Genomic DNA, 13,691 nt, shown 5'->3' with positions numbered 1-13,691 from the left:
CTATGTTTTACAATACAGGTACGTTATTGTTTTGGCTAATTCATTGGTAATTGCCTCTATACTATATTGTAATAATGTCATTACATAGTCTATTTTTCACAGGCAAACTTTAATAAGTTGCTATTTTGTACCATTCTACGCAACATTTAGATAACCGGCACTTTTGATCAACCGGCAGCCCTGGGTAAAGTTACATGGGTGTCGGATAACAGCTTTTACTGAAGAAATGTTCAAAACATTCAAATTGTTACCCGTCTGCTGAAGAATATCCAGAATACACAGTTTTGTGTTTCTTTTAACTACTGTTCTGAATTTCTTGCAATCATTGTTTAGGTTACATACTTTTGATCAAGCAACCTCATATTGATGAAGTGCAATTGTCAGGAATTAGCTGAAAGGCATAATTTTCCATCACATGAATAAGAAACATTAGCTGGTGAGACCACTTTAAACTGGAGTACTTGGAGACAAAATATGCTGGGATTGCCTGTCCAAACTTCGACGCCATCAGCTTCTGGGGCCTCGGCAACCCCGAGGTCCCCAACCATTGGTGATTAATCTGTTGCCTCTTACTATATTTGAATCGCCAGCGGCGACTTAAAAAAAGAAATCTCTGCCTTATTCAAATAGTTCTGGTATCATTTTACAATGATACGGTATTTTTCTGCTGTATATTTTATAATTTTGTCTCATATTAATTTCCAATGAAATTTCTCACAATCCTTAAACGTCATACCAAAAGTCAAACGGCAAACATTAAAAAATTGGTGGAAAAAACCCCCCATAAAAAAAAAACAGAGAAAGAACAGAAAGAAGATAAAAACATACTCCACTATGGAAAAATTTCGCACCTTTGAGACTCTGACACCAGCATCCATACCCAAGCCCAGCCACCGATGACATATTTCTTGTCATCAGCACCACAGCACCCACCTGAAAAAAAGAAATGTCCATGACAGGAAATGGAAACCACAAAGATAAGCAAAAGGCTTGCTCAATGGCAAAATATAGCCAACAGCCTACTTTTAATACAGGGCATCACATCATAACTTTAAAATAAATAAATAAAAACCAAAACGATGCCTTCATAGCAATTGAACCCTTTCATTGCGGTCAGCTACAAAAGAGCACACACACATTTGGTAAAAATTTTCATTTTTTTGGTGCCCACAGGCTTCATAAAAATCTGATCCAACCACACCGATGCATGTCAATAGCTCAGTTTGGATCTTATCTTCAATTAGAGCATTGTTTTGGCTTGTCTGCAGGCAGTGGTGGACTCCAAAACCCCTTTAATATCTCTGTAAAATTGTACCAACCAAAATATTTTTGCGGTTCTGCAACACCACCACTCGAGGAAAATGCACACAACATATCATGGTCCTCAGTTATTTCATTAGGATTTGTTTTAGATAGCCCTTCCCTTATGTCATGTGGGTCGATGGGACAATAAGTTGTGAAGGCTTTTAGTCGAGTCTTTAATTCAATTTGCTATTTCTATGTTTGATCTACTTTACACACACTTTACTTTACTTCATGCGTGCATGCCACAGACTGCATAGCGACAGCTTCATTTGCATATACCACCAGAACCCTGTTCAAACTGTGCACCATTCCACAAAGAACATTTCATTTAAACCTTCTCCGTACTCAAACCACAACACAACAACCTTCATACCACCTTCCTAAAAATCCCCACAATAACCTACGCTCAACCTCATCACCACAAATGCTTCAACCACCTCACCACGGCCACGGAAAAGCACCGCAATCGCAGTCGGCACCCCGGATGCTCACCACTGTCCTTTTGGGATATTGGGGAACAATGAAAATTACCCGCCATGACAGATGCTTGAGGTCAGAACAGATTGGCACATAGCTCGGAGCACAAATATGTGCTGTAGTCCGTTCAACATCTGAGTAGCCATGGTGCTCCGCTAAATAGCGAACCTCATTTGGTGCCCAGCACACCTTCGTGGCCGGGAAGCGCTCCCAAAATCCCACACCCCATGTTAATCTCAGAGCTCCATCGCACGACTGAGTTCGGGGGTGAATGAGGTTATTTTTGACTTCGGAGGTGGAGGGCTTGGGCTTGGGAGGTGGAGGGCTTGGGCGGTGGAGTTTGAGGGCTTGGTTTGGGAGGCGGAGGTTGAGGGCTTGGGAGGCGGTGGTTGAGGGCTTGGGCTTGGTTTGGGAGGCGGTGGTTGAGGGCTTGGGCTTGGTTTGGGAGGCGGTGGTTGAGGGCTTGGGCTTGGGCTTGGTTTGGGAGGCGGTGGTTGAGGGCTTGGGCTTGGTTTGGGAGGCGGTGGTTGAGGGCTTGGGCTTGGTTTGGGAGGCGGTGGTTGAGGGCTTGGGCTTGGTTTGGGAGGCGGTGGTTGAGGGCTTGGGCTTGGGCTTGGTTTGTGGAAGTTGAAGGCTTGGGCGGCGCAGGTTGAGGGCTTGGGCGGTTGGGGAATTGACGTCACATTTTACATTGCACAGATGTTCTGCAGGTCGCTGCTCGTCATATAGATAGCATTATTTCATCAACCTCACGAGGTTGACATTTTAAACCAGATAGCCTCACAAAATGAAACTTTCACAATGAATTGCTTGTATGAAAAAGAAACAGTCTTGCAAAATTGCTGCTGAAATCATGTAATTGACATGGGCATTCTGCATACGTGATTTTATCTTTATCGCAGGTACATCCCATTATTTGTTTTGTGATTAATCAATCAGTTTGCTCTCACCTGCGAAATCCTTTTCCATCTTCCATTCTGTCCTTTCCAACCTCTTTTTCCAATTCCCATTCCTCACCTCTGTGACTTTTCCACACTTTCCATCTGTTTTGCTTTTTCCAAAATTATTTCTTCCAGGAATGACAAATTCATTCAATCAATCTTCTGAAGAAGTTCATGCGCAAAATTCAACTCAAGACGATTCATTAGTCACGTGCAGCACATGGCTACTGTATTGCATTAATACTGGACATGGTTGTGCTGCTGATCGAGTGCTTCCTGTGGATTAAAGCAATAATTTGTTTTGCACCGATTGCACGGCTGCTGGATTGCATTTTTAAACCAGTGTCCCAGCGATAACCTACCTTCTCTTCATTGAAAGAGAGAGATATTTAATATCCACCACTTTCTGCAAGCAGCAAAGTCCCTGAAACAGTCAACCAAATGGCAAAAAATTGACAGGATCTCCAATTATTTCCCAATATTTTGCTTACTGTACAAAAATGGGTTACATTGTATTGAAATTGTTACTGTTAAGTGCAACATGTGTGTTCCAGCTGGAATGCAACTGACCTTTGTGTGTTTGACATGGAAGTGGTAGGGAGCACTTCCAACTTGAGTAGAAAGGGTTCAGAGCTTTTTGTGTGCTGCACGGCTGTAATTAACCCAGCAGATAGTTCATAATCTGTGTCATAGATCGAAACATAAACCCAAACATCGAAACACGACATGGTGGCAGCGGCAAACATCTTGTCGTCCACTGGAATGGCAATTTGATGTTGTGGTGGTATTTTTTTTTCTATCAACCAAAACAACATCGACCATCACATTCATCCCTCCAACACCATCCCCGGACTGGGATGCTCTGAACATGACCAACCCTTTTTGATTGTTCCAATGCTTGGAGTCGTACTTCACTGTGAAGGACATTTCTGCACAGAATGAAGTTTCACACATCCTTCTCCGGGTCAGGCAACATGACTTCCAAAAGTACAACTCATGCACCTTGGCTAGTGCACAGGACGATCAATTTAAACTGATTTATTGAAGAATTGGAACCTGTGGACAACTATCATGTCACAGCTGAAACTACGCTATTACAAACAGGAACCAAATGAGACAATGGGTTCCTTTGTCAGTCTGTCACTCTTTGGAAAGGAAATATGACTCGTCGACAAATGAAGAGAACAAACGGATGGTAGAACAAATCATTGCAACTATTCCCATCCCTTAGTTTTAAAAAATAACTCCCTTCCTTTTCAAGGATAAACAGTTCACGGTCGCTAAAGCTCTGGAGCTGGGTTGAACCCATGAAGTTACATCCATGTACCTTGCCGAGCCTCAGGCCATGAACATTTCTAGTACCCTTTCCAATAGCAGTGTGATGCGTTCCACCGAGGAATGTACCAACATCTCTGCTTTCAACAGAAAAACCAGCATGTTGAAATAACTGTGGAAACCCTCATCCGATTGGAAGGAACCATTGTCTGACTAGATATGATAAATGCAAGGTATGTGGAAAATTTGGTCACTGGGCCAAGCTGTGCTTGCCCACAGATTCAGGCAGGCAACACAACGACGCCAACAACTAGAGCGAAGTCTGATGCACCATCACAAGTCCCGACGCTTCCCACCTTAAGCAAAGTTGAAATATGGCACCAGGAATTGTCCATTATCAAATGTGGAGTAAAAAAAAATATATATTCCCCCTATGATCTGAAGTCGCCACCCTTTGGGGAATGAACTGGAGGTCAAATCCCCAAAAAAATCGTTATATATATATATATACAAAATAAATGGCAGTCCTTCTGTCTGTGTCTTTTTTGTGACGAATAAGCTCCAAGAACAGTGAACCGATCTTGATGAAAAACTTTACACACATACATATATATATATATATATATATATATATATATATATATATATATATATATATATATATATATATATATATATATATATATATATATATATATATATATATATATATATTGTTGTGGTTACCAGATTCGCAAACCACCATTCAGGTCCCTTAGGTGAGGTATCTCGGTAAGTGCATGTGTAGTTAGGCCCAAACCCGTTGTCTAGTGGGAATACATGTCATTTATACGTGCTGCGACTCTTCAGGATAGCCGTTTTTCTTTTACTATCTTTATTTTGGACCAACCGCCGTGATTACCATCACAACCACAACAACAACCACCAACCACAACGCCGCTTCACCACAACCGCCACGACCTTTACCGTCACAACTCGCCACCATCGCATCACCGTCATCTCGCGCCACTCATGGGCACCGATGCTGGACTCATGCAGAACGCGCGTCGAACAGCGTGTACAAAATCACGGATTTTGTGCTTCAAAAACGGATCAAAAACGACACACGCCCACTTTTTGCCGTCCAATCGGTGAGCGAGGGGCGATTTGGCCCCGCCTCCAGAACGATCGATATATGCAAATTTGTGGATCAAAAAGCCTTCACGCCCACTTTTTCTCGGGCCAATGGGGAGCGAGGTGAAAGGTCAAAGGGAGGGGGTCAAAGGCGAAGTTACGGGGGGATAAAAGGACGGTGTTCGTCAGTCAGAAAGTGTCGAGTCAGAAGAGAGTCGCAAACGAGAACGAGAAGGAGTCGAGAACGAGAAGGAGTCGGAACGGAGGGGACGAGTGTGGAAGACTGGAGCCCGAAGCCTGCAGTGGCTGGAGAAGCTGAAGAGAGTCGGACGAGGGGGTGCTCGCGTCGGTGCCAGGAGCTGCACGCCCGAGGGAGGCCGGCAGCGCGACCTGGCCGAGGTGGAGACGCACACCAGGGATAATAAAGATCCTCTATACCCCGAGCATCAGCAACCCCCTCCTGTTTCCCCCCGCGCTGAGATAGTGCGACCAAGGGGCCCCGTTCCCACCCCCTGCCAGGCACTGTCCACGAGGCCCGCGGGTTGCGGGGCCATCGCCGCTCCGCGTCTCATCACCAGACGGGTAGGCCCGACCCGGTCTCGGCCTCAGGCCTGCCTCATTCTTGAGGGTATTTCTTTTCCTTGGTTTTGGGTATGTGTTGTCGGCGCCGTCTGTGAAGTAGAATTGTATAAGTGTTGCCGTGTGCTCGGTAGTCGGTATTAGCTCTGCGCTGTGTTTTCACTTTTATGTTTGCTTTTTGTGTAAATGGAATTGTGTTTTCTTTTTTGTGTGCATTTGGTGGAATTGTATTTGTGTGCTTCCCGTGTGCCGCGAATAAATGTGCTTTATTGTTGAACTGTTCTCCCGCTTCGCTTCGTCTTTTCCTCCATTGAATCCCCATCTTGCTTCACGTAAAGGGTTGGTAGTGGGCTGAATACGCCCGATAATTAATCGAACCGTCGAGGTCGACGATAACACCGCTCGGTTATTCTGATAGTACGGAACGGGTCGCTTAAGTGGCCCGTGTCCGAAGTCGACCTGCGGCGAGGTGTGATCGCCCGGTCTACCCTCCGCGTGGGTACTTAGGTAGTTCGAATTTGGCGAGCAACCCTATCCCACGCGGGGGCTGATTGGCTCGATCGCGGTGAGACCGAAAGGTCCACCCGTGACTGGTTCCCGGCGTTAGTCCGAGAGGGTCACGACTGGATTGTCCGTCCGGTGGGCGACGTGCCGCGATTCGAGTTACGTGGCCGTTCGCACGCCGGCGGGCGCGAAGACCGCAACACTGGTGTCAGGTCGTGCGATACAAATTCATCGCCCTCCTCGCGGCACTGGTATCGGAGAACAGGAAAACGGGCTCTCCTGTCTCCGGCTAAATTCACGGGAATCGGTCCAGGGGTGAGAGAAGCGACCCCCGATTCCCTCCAAATTACGAGCGAGCAAATTAACCCTTCACGAGAAGCAAGATGGCGTCTCAAGGCGAGCGGGAGCCGGGGGTATTAGAAATGTATATGTGTAATAATGTAGAGTCCATGGTCCAGGATGGAATCCCCGAGCAGGAAATGTTGATTGTGCAGGAACACGGACACGCCCAACTGAACCCAGGGCCCGAGGTGGGTGCGGCAGCGGCCGCGGTGTATGACACCTCCCCCCCCCCTCTCCACCAAGACCCTTCCCCAACCCTTGCCGAAACGGCTCAGCTGAGTGCATCCAACATGGCCCAGCTATGCGCCATGCTGGCGGCAATGAACAAACAAATGAATGAAGTGAAAACGACGATGGATACAAATACAAATGAAATGAAAAACGAAATGAAAGACATGAACAAGCAAATGAATGAAGTGAAAACGACGATGGATGCGAATACACAGCAAATGAGAAAAGAAATGAAAGAACTACGGGGTGAGACGCAGAACATGGGCCGATGCCTGCAGGCGGGCATGAAGGCCGTGACCAGGGAGCTGGGAATGGCGACTCCACGTGTGGGAGCAAACGAGCTGGGTGGGGGTGCAACGGCTGACAGGCCCGCGGTGGAGGCGGGTGAAAAAATAATTCGTGGAACGTGTTGGGCGAGGGTCGTGACGATGACCGAAAGGGAAAAATTAAATGGGGAGACCAAAACGTGTGAGACGAGACACGAGGTGACGACAACAGAAATAATAGTTGAGACAAGGGAGGTAAAGGGTGAAGAGTTGGCAGAGACACGGGAGATGGGAACGATAGAGGGAAGACTACACGATGAAGACGGGGTAAGTGACGCGCACGCACACACGGAGGTAGTGGAGGACAATGGGGGTGAGCTCGCGGAGCGTGTTGGGACCCGGTGCGAGCACCTGGATGCCCTCCTCCAGGAACGAGGGGAGGGAGTATGCCCCCTTGAGGCGAGTCACGACCAGGTGAGTTCGGTCGTGTTTTGCGAGGTTGAGGGGACGAGTGCTGTGGACGGGTGCACGGAGAGCTTGGGGGGTATAGAGGCCCCGGAGACCCTTGTGGGGACACGAATCCCCAGTGTAGTTGTCCCTGTGTGTGTGGTGCAAGGCGTGAGTGCGTCCCCGTGTGTGGAAGCGACCCCGTGTGTGAGTGGTGTGGTGGCGATGGTGCTGGAGTGCGTGCTTCCCAGCACGCCGTGTTTGGATGAGGCACCGTGTGTGGATGAGGAACCGTGTGTGGAAGAGGCCGTGTGTGTGAGTGAAACGGCCAGTATGAGTGAGGAACCGCGGGTGAGTGCCCCCGCGTGTGTGGATGAGGCACCGCGGTTAAGTGCCCCCGCGTGTATGAGTGAGGCACGGTGTGTGGATGAGGCACCGCGGTTGAGTGCCCCCGCGTGTATGAGTGAGGGACGTTGTGTGGAAGAGACCGCGTGTGTGAGTGTCGCCGTGTGTATGAGTGAGGTACCGCGGGTGAGTGCCCCCGCGTGTATGAGTGAGGCACGGTGTGTGGATGAGGCACAGCGGTTGAGTGCCCTCGCGTTTGTGGGTGAGGCACCGCGGGTGAGTGCCCCCGCGCGAGTGAATGGAGCACCACGTGTGAGTAGTATGGTTTGTGTGAGTAGTGAGGCACGCGTGAGTGAACGGCCGTGTGCAAGGTCGCTGTGTGCCAGGGAGACCGTGTGTGTGAGAGAGCGGTATGAGAGGGAGATGTCGGTTGGCATGCGGGAGCACGCAGCCGCGTCTCCCCGTGTGAATGTGATGGAGTGGACTGTGTGCGTCGTAACACGCAGGTGTGCGTGGGTCGAATGGCGACGACGAAGGCGACAGAAGAAAGAAAGCCGAGTAGCGGCTGTAGTTGTTTCGAGGACCGTGCCGGGTTCACCCAGCAGTGAGCACGCGGTTCGTGCTGTGCAACGCACGAGACCACCACGTGCTCGCTTGCGAGAGTGAAGTCCCGGTCCGGAAACGCACGCGGTGGATTTGCCGATCCCGCGGACGGACAAAGTTAGGCAGGTAAATGGATTTGGACCGGACGGGTTCTCCACGCGATCGTGTGTGTTAAGCTCCAACGGGCAAAGCACATGTGTTCGCGTGGGGAACCCCTCGAGACGTGTGGCTTGTGTTTTTTTTTTTATGCGCACGGTGACGTCATGGCTGCACGTGTGGTTGGAATCCGGCAGGAGGGGCATCTCTGCCGGATGGTAGCGTCCAAGGAGGGACGAGGAACACGTGCAGCTGCATGACGTCACGGGCAGGTGCAAAGTGCGCGAGCTCTGAGTTGCCGCGCAGGTGCTGCGCATGGAAAAGAGAAAAGGCAAGCCTCACTTTCGGGTGTACAGGATTCCTGGGCAAGGGGTGAAAGACCCCCTTACCCTGGGCACAGGATGGAAACTAGTTAGGGGGAAGGGTTAGCTTAGCTAGACCGACTTCATGGGGCAGGGGTAAGTCCTCATGGAGTCCGTGGAATGGATTAGTTAGAGGGATTTAGCGAGATTTAGGATGGGAAATAAAATGAATTTATGATTTGGAGACAGTGACAGACTTGTGGATGTGTAGTGGGGACGTAGTTTAGCTACGTAGTGTTAAAAGGAACGTGCTACTAGTTTAAGGGACGACGTGGGAGCACGAGTTAGTTAGGGGAAGTAGTTAGAAGGATGGCAGAGTTCAGCGGTGTGTGTGTTGAAGAGTTGGTGAGTTATGAGGTGAAGACATGATGAGTGAGTGAGGCCAGCGGGTCTGTGTGAGTGGAGCGAATGGGGAATGCATGGTGCGATGAGTGATTGGGGGAGGAGTGACTCCCGCCCAAGGGACCCCGGGGTCAGAGTAAAGTGAGTTAGCTGGGTTAGTCAAATTGAAATATGGAGGTCGTTTTGTTGTTGGTGGGAAAGTAGGCTCGAGACCCATTTGGAGGGGTGCAGGAGCCCTGTTGACGGGCTTGGGAGCGTGGCTGCGAAAGGTGAGTATCGCTGAGTGGGTACCCCGGGCACCAGGCTAGTCGGCCGCGGTAGGCCATGGGCCCATGGGGGCCGGGATAGAGTAGTGGGCACGGGTGCGCCTGCTTGGTGCGGGGGCCCGGGCGCCATTAGCCGCGTGGGCAGTGTAGTGGGCACGGGTGACCCTCGGAAAGGGACCCGGGAGGCCGGCCTGCCACGTGTGCGTTTCAGGGGAGGTGCCATGGGGGCACTCCCCGGTGTTAGGGAGCTGGTAGGCTCGGAGGCAGTGTAGTGCCCGGGGGTGCCATAGCGGGAGATTCGGCAGAGGGTCGTGCCTGCCAAAGGGAGCCACGTGTCCCAGCCAGGAGACCGTGTGAGGGCACGGAGAGAAAATTGGGGGGCGAGGCCCGAAATTGTGAGGACACCAACACAGGCGACGGGAATCTGGGTTTATAGAACCAATAGTTTAAGCGAGAGGCGCTTGTTGAAAGCCCCGGGGTAGTTTAGCAGTTAAATGGTTAGGGTAGATTAGGAGATGTACCCCTCCGCACCATCCATCCCCTCGCTGTCGTTGTGGGCCGCTGGACCCACTTTGGTTATAGATCGCCGAACTCTGGGGAGGCCATTCTGAGGCTTCGTTGGGCCTCGACACAGGACGTTAGCTCTCCCTTGTTCCCCTCCGGGAAGGGAACGTAGGGGTTGGGAGTAGGCTAGGTGACAGTATAGGTTAGCCGAACAAGGACGATAAAGGGGGTTAGGGGACGATTTATAGTGGGGAAGTAAAAATAAAAAAATAAGTTGGGGCTAAATTGGGGTTTGACAAATTAAGGGAGTGGGTATGTACAGTGACAGGCAAAGGCGATAGGTTGGGAGGGAGACAGGTAGGTAGGTCCGAGCCCGCCTTCCAAGTGGCCAGCACCACCGCACTCCCTCCACCAACTTCCACTGACGGCAAAAGCTGGCCAGCTTCATCTGCTGGCTGTGTTACTGCAAGGCCTGTGCCGGCCAGTTCATCTGCTGGCTGTTTTTCTTCGAGGCCTGTGCCGGCCTGGTTCTGCGGGCTGAGTTTGCCTGCAGCAGCCTTCTTCTGCGGGCTGTGTTTGCCTGCCACCTTTGCCATGCCATGCCCACTGCCCACGTTCACCAGCCCCGTTCAATTTTTGCTTTGCCCCCCCTGTTCATTTCCATGTGCGCCAGGATCAAGGCAACAGTTTGCAAGCTGCGAGAACTGCCCTGTTGGCAGCTACAACACGGGCCTGCAGTGGCAGCCCGTGCACCGTGTTTTGCGTCCATCCATTCATCCATTCATTCGTTGTGCTCATTGCGTGTGCCACTTGAGCTGGCATGGAGACTGCGTTTGTGCAGCCCATGCACCGTTGTGGTTCACTGCATTCGGTCCAACCGTTCATGCATCCATTCGTTGTGCTCATTGCGTGTGCCACTTGAGCTGGCACGGAGACTGCGTTGTGCAGCCCATGCACCGTTGTGGTTCACTGCGTTCAGTTCAAAAGGGAAGGCCTTGGACTGCGTGTGAGCAGCCAGCCACGTTCCCTGTCACCTGCATTGTTTGAGCCAGAGACTGCATGTGGGCAGCCTGGCTCCCTGCTAACTGCTTTTCTTTGCAGAGTTCAATGATCCTGGGCCATGGTTTAGTGTAAAATTTGTAAGTTAAGGTTAAGATGTACTGTAAATATGAGTGCGCCCCCCGGCATGTCTGTCTAGCGCCGGCAATTTTATTTAAGTCGTCCGTGTGAGTGAGTTTGTTTAGATAGTTACGCAGCCCTCAGGTTATTTATTTTGGGGACACGAATACCATGAATGTCGCACTCAGGGATCCGTAGGTAAAATGTACTAGGGGAAAACTACACATGATGGCACACGAAAATTTGACGACTCGGGACGAGTCTGTAAAAAGGGAAGGGGGTAGTGTTGTGGTTACCAGATTCGCAAACCACCATTCAGGTCCCTTAGGTGAGGTATCTCGGTAAGTGCATGTGTAGTTAGGCTCAAACCCGTTGTCTAGTGGGAATACATGTCATTTATACGTGCTGCGACTCTTCAGGATAGCCGTTTTTCTTTTACTATCTTTATTTTGGACCAACCGCCGTGATTACCATCACAACCACAACAACAACCACCAACCACAACGCCGCTTCACCACAACCGCCACGACCTTTACCGTCACAACTCGCCACCATCGCATCACCGTCATCTCGCGCCACTCATGGGCACCGATGCTGGACTCATGCAGAACGCGCGTCGAACAGCGTGTACAAAATCACGGATTTTGTGCTTCAAAAACGGATCAAAAACGACACACGCCCACTTTTTGCCGTCCAATCGGTGAGCGAGGGGCGATTTGGCCCCGCCTCCAGAACGATCGATATATGCAAATTTGTGGATCAAAAAGCCTTCACGCCCACTTTTTCTCGGGCCAATGGGGAGCGAGGTGAAAGGTCAAAGGGAGGGGGTCAAAGGCGAAGTTACGGAGGGATAAAAGGACGGTGTTCGTCAGTCAGAAAGTGTCGAGTCAGAAGAGAGTCGCAAACGAGAACGAGAAGGAGTCGAGAACGAGAAGGAGTCGGAACGGAGGGGACGAGTGTGGAAGACTGGAGCCCGAAGCCTGCAGTGGCTGGAGAAGCTGAAGAGAGTCGGACGAGGGGGTGCTCGCGTCGGTGCCAGGAGCTGCACGCCCGAGGGAGGCCGGCAGCGCGACCTGGCCGAGGTGGAGACGCACACCAGGGATAATAAAGATCCTCTATACCCCGAGCATCAGCAACCCCCTCCTGTTTCCCCCCGCGCTGAGATAGTGCGACCAAGGGGGCCCCGTTCCCACCCCCTGCCAGGCACTGTCCACGAGGCCCGCGGGTTGCGGGGCCATCGCCGCTCCGCGTCTCATCACCAGACGGGTAGGCCCGACCCGGTCTCGGCCTCAGGCCTGCCTCATTCTTGAGGGTATTTCTTTTCCTTGGTTTTGGGTATGTGTTGTCGGCGCCGTCTGTGAAGTAGAATTGTATAAGTGTTGCCGTGTGCTCGGTAGTCGGTATTAGCTCTGCGCTGTGTTTTCACTTTTATGTTTGCTTTTTGTGTAAATGGAATTGTGTTTTCTTTTTTTTGTGTGCATATGGTGGAATTGTATTTGTGTGCTTCCCGTGTGCCGCGAATAAATGTGCTTTATTGTTGAACTGTTCTCCCGCTTCGCTTCGTCTTTTCCTCCATTGAATCCCCATCTTGCTTCACGTAAAGGGTTGGTAGTGGGCTGAATACGCCCGATAATTAATCGAACCGTCGAGGTCGACGATAACACCGCTCGGTTATTCTGATAGTACGGAACGGGTCACTTAAGTGGCCCGTGTCCAAAGTCGACCTGCGGCGAGGTGTGATCGCCCGGTCTACCCTCCGCGTGGGTACTTAGGTAGTTCGAATTTGGCGAGCAACCCTATCCCACGCGGGGGCTGATTGGCTCGATCGCGGTGAGACCGAAAGGTCCACCCGTGACTGGTTCCCGGCGTTAGTCCGAGAGGGTCACGACTGGATTGTCCGTCCGGTGGGCGACGTGCCGCGATTCGAGTTACGTGGCCGTTCGCACGCCGGCGGGCGCGAAGACCGCAACAATATATATATAACTAACATTCAGCTCCAGGATGCACAAAGTGGCTCTCCATAAAAATGAAAAAAAAAAATATATATATATATATATATATATATATACATATACATATACATATACATATATATATATATATATATACATATACATATACATATACATATACATATACATATAAATAAAATAAATAAAATTTCCATCAGAAAAAAAAAATGCCTTTCGAATAGTGCGCTGGCGTATTAATCATAACAAAAGGCTTCATGGTTAAAAACGCTAGAGTTTTTTGAAATACAAAATGTTCATATTCGTTGACTTTTTAAACATACACATTCTCCTCCTGTTACTTGAATTCTCGAACCGCACGCGCACGACAACAGCTAACTGCTGATCGATCTGCTCATGAAAGAGCCAAGCAAGCGGAGTCAGCTGCAGAGAGAGAGAGAGAGGAAATCGAGAGAGAGAGAGAGAGAGAAAATCGAGAGAGAGAGAGGAAATCGAGAGAGAGAGAGGAAATCGAGAGAGAGAGAGGAAATCGAGAGAGAGAGAGGAAATCGAGAGAGAGAGAGGAAATCGAGAGAGAGAGAGGAAATCGAGAGAGAGAGAGAGG

General features: G+C 50.1%; 2 protein-coding genes across 4 annotated transcripts in view; both read right to left on the bottom strand.

Annotated features, from left to right (window-relative positions):
- The window catches only part of FLOT2 (flotillin 2), a 136,188-nt gene that overhangs the window by 105,115 nt on the left and 17,382 nt on the right, over positions 1 to 13,691 (bottom strand). For all 3 annotated transcript variants that reach the window (XM_085879016.1, XM_085879015.1, XM_085879017.1), the window contains exon 2: positions 852 to 933. In XM_085879016.1, coding sequence (XP_085735142.1) covers positions 852 to 933 — 82 coding nt within the window. The remainder of the gene's footprint in view (positions 1 to 851; positions 934 to 13,691) is intronic.
- LOC147028533 (uncharacterized) overlaps positions 4,062 to 13,691 on the bottom strand; it is a 26,143-nt gene continuing 16,513 nt past the window's right edge. The window contains exon 5 of the mRNA XM_085880262.1: positions 4,062 to 4,138. Within this exon, the coding sequence (XP_085736388.1) occupies positions 4,062 to 4,138 (77 nt within the window). The remainder of the gene's footprint in view (positions 4,139 to 13,691) is intronic.

The sequence above is a fragment of the Eptatretus burgeri genome, chromosome 4 (assembly GCF_056783735.1).
Source record: "Eptatretus burgeri isolate ZD-2024b chromosome 4, Ebu_testis_v1, whole genome shotgun sequence".
NCBI lineage: Eukaryota > Metazoa > Chordata > Myxini > Myxiniformes > Myxinidae > Eptatretus > Eptatretus burgeri.
This window is presented reverse-complemented; position numbering and strand designations above follow the sequence as displayed.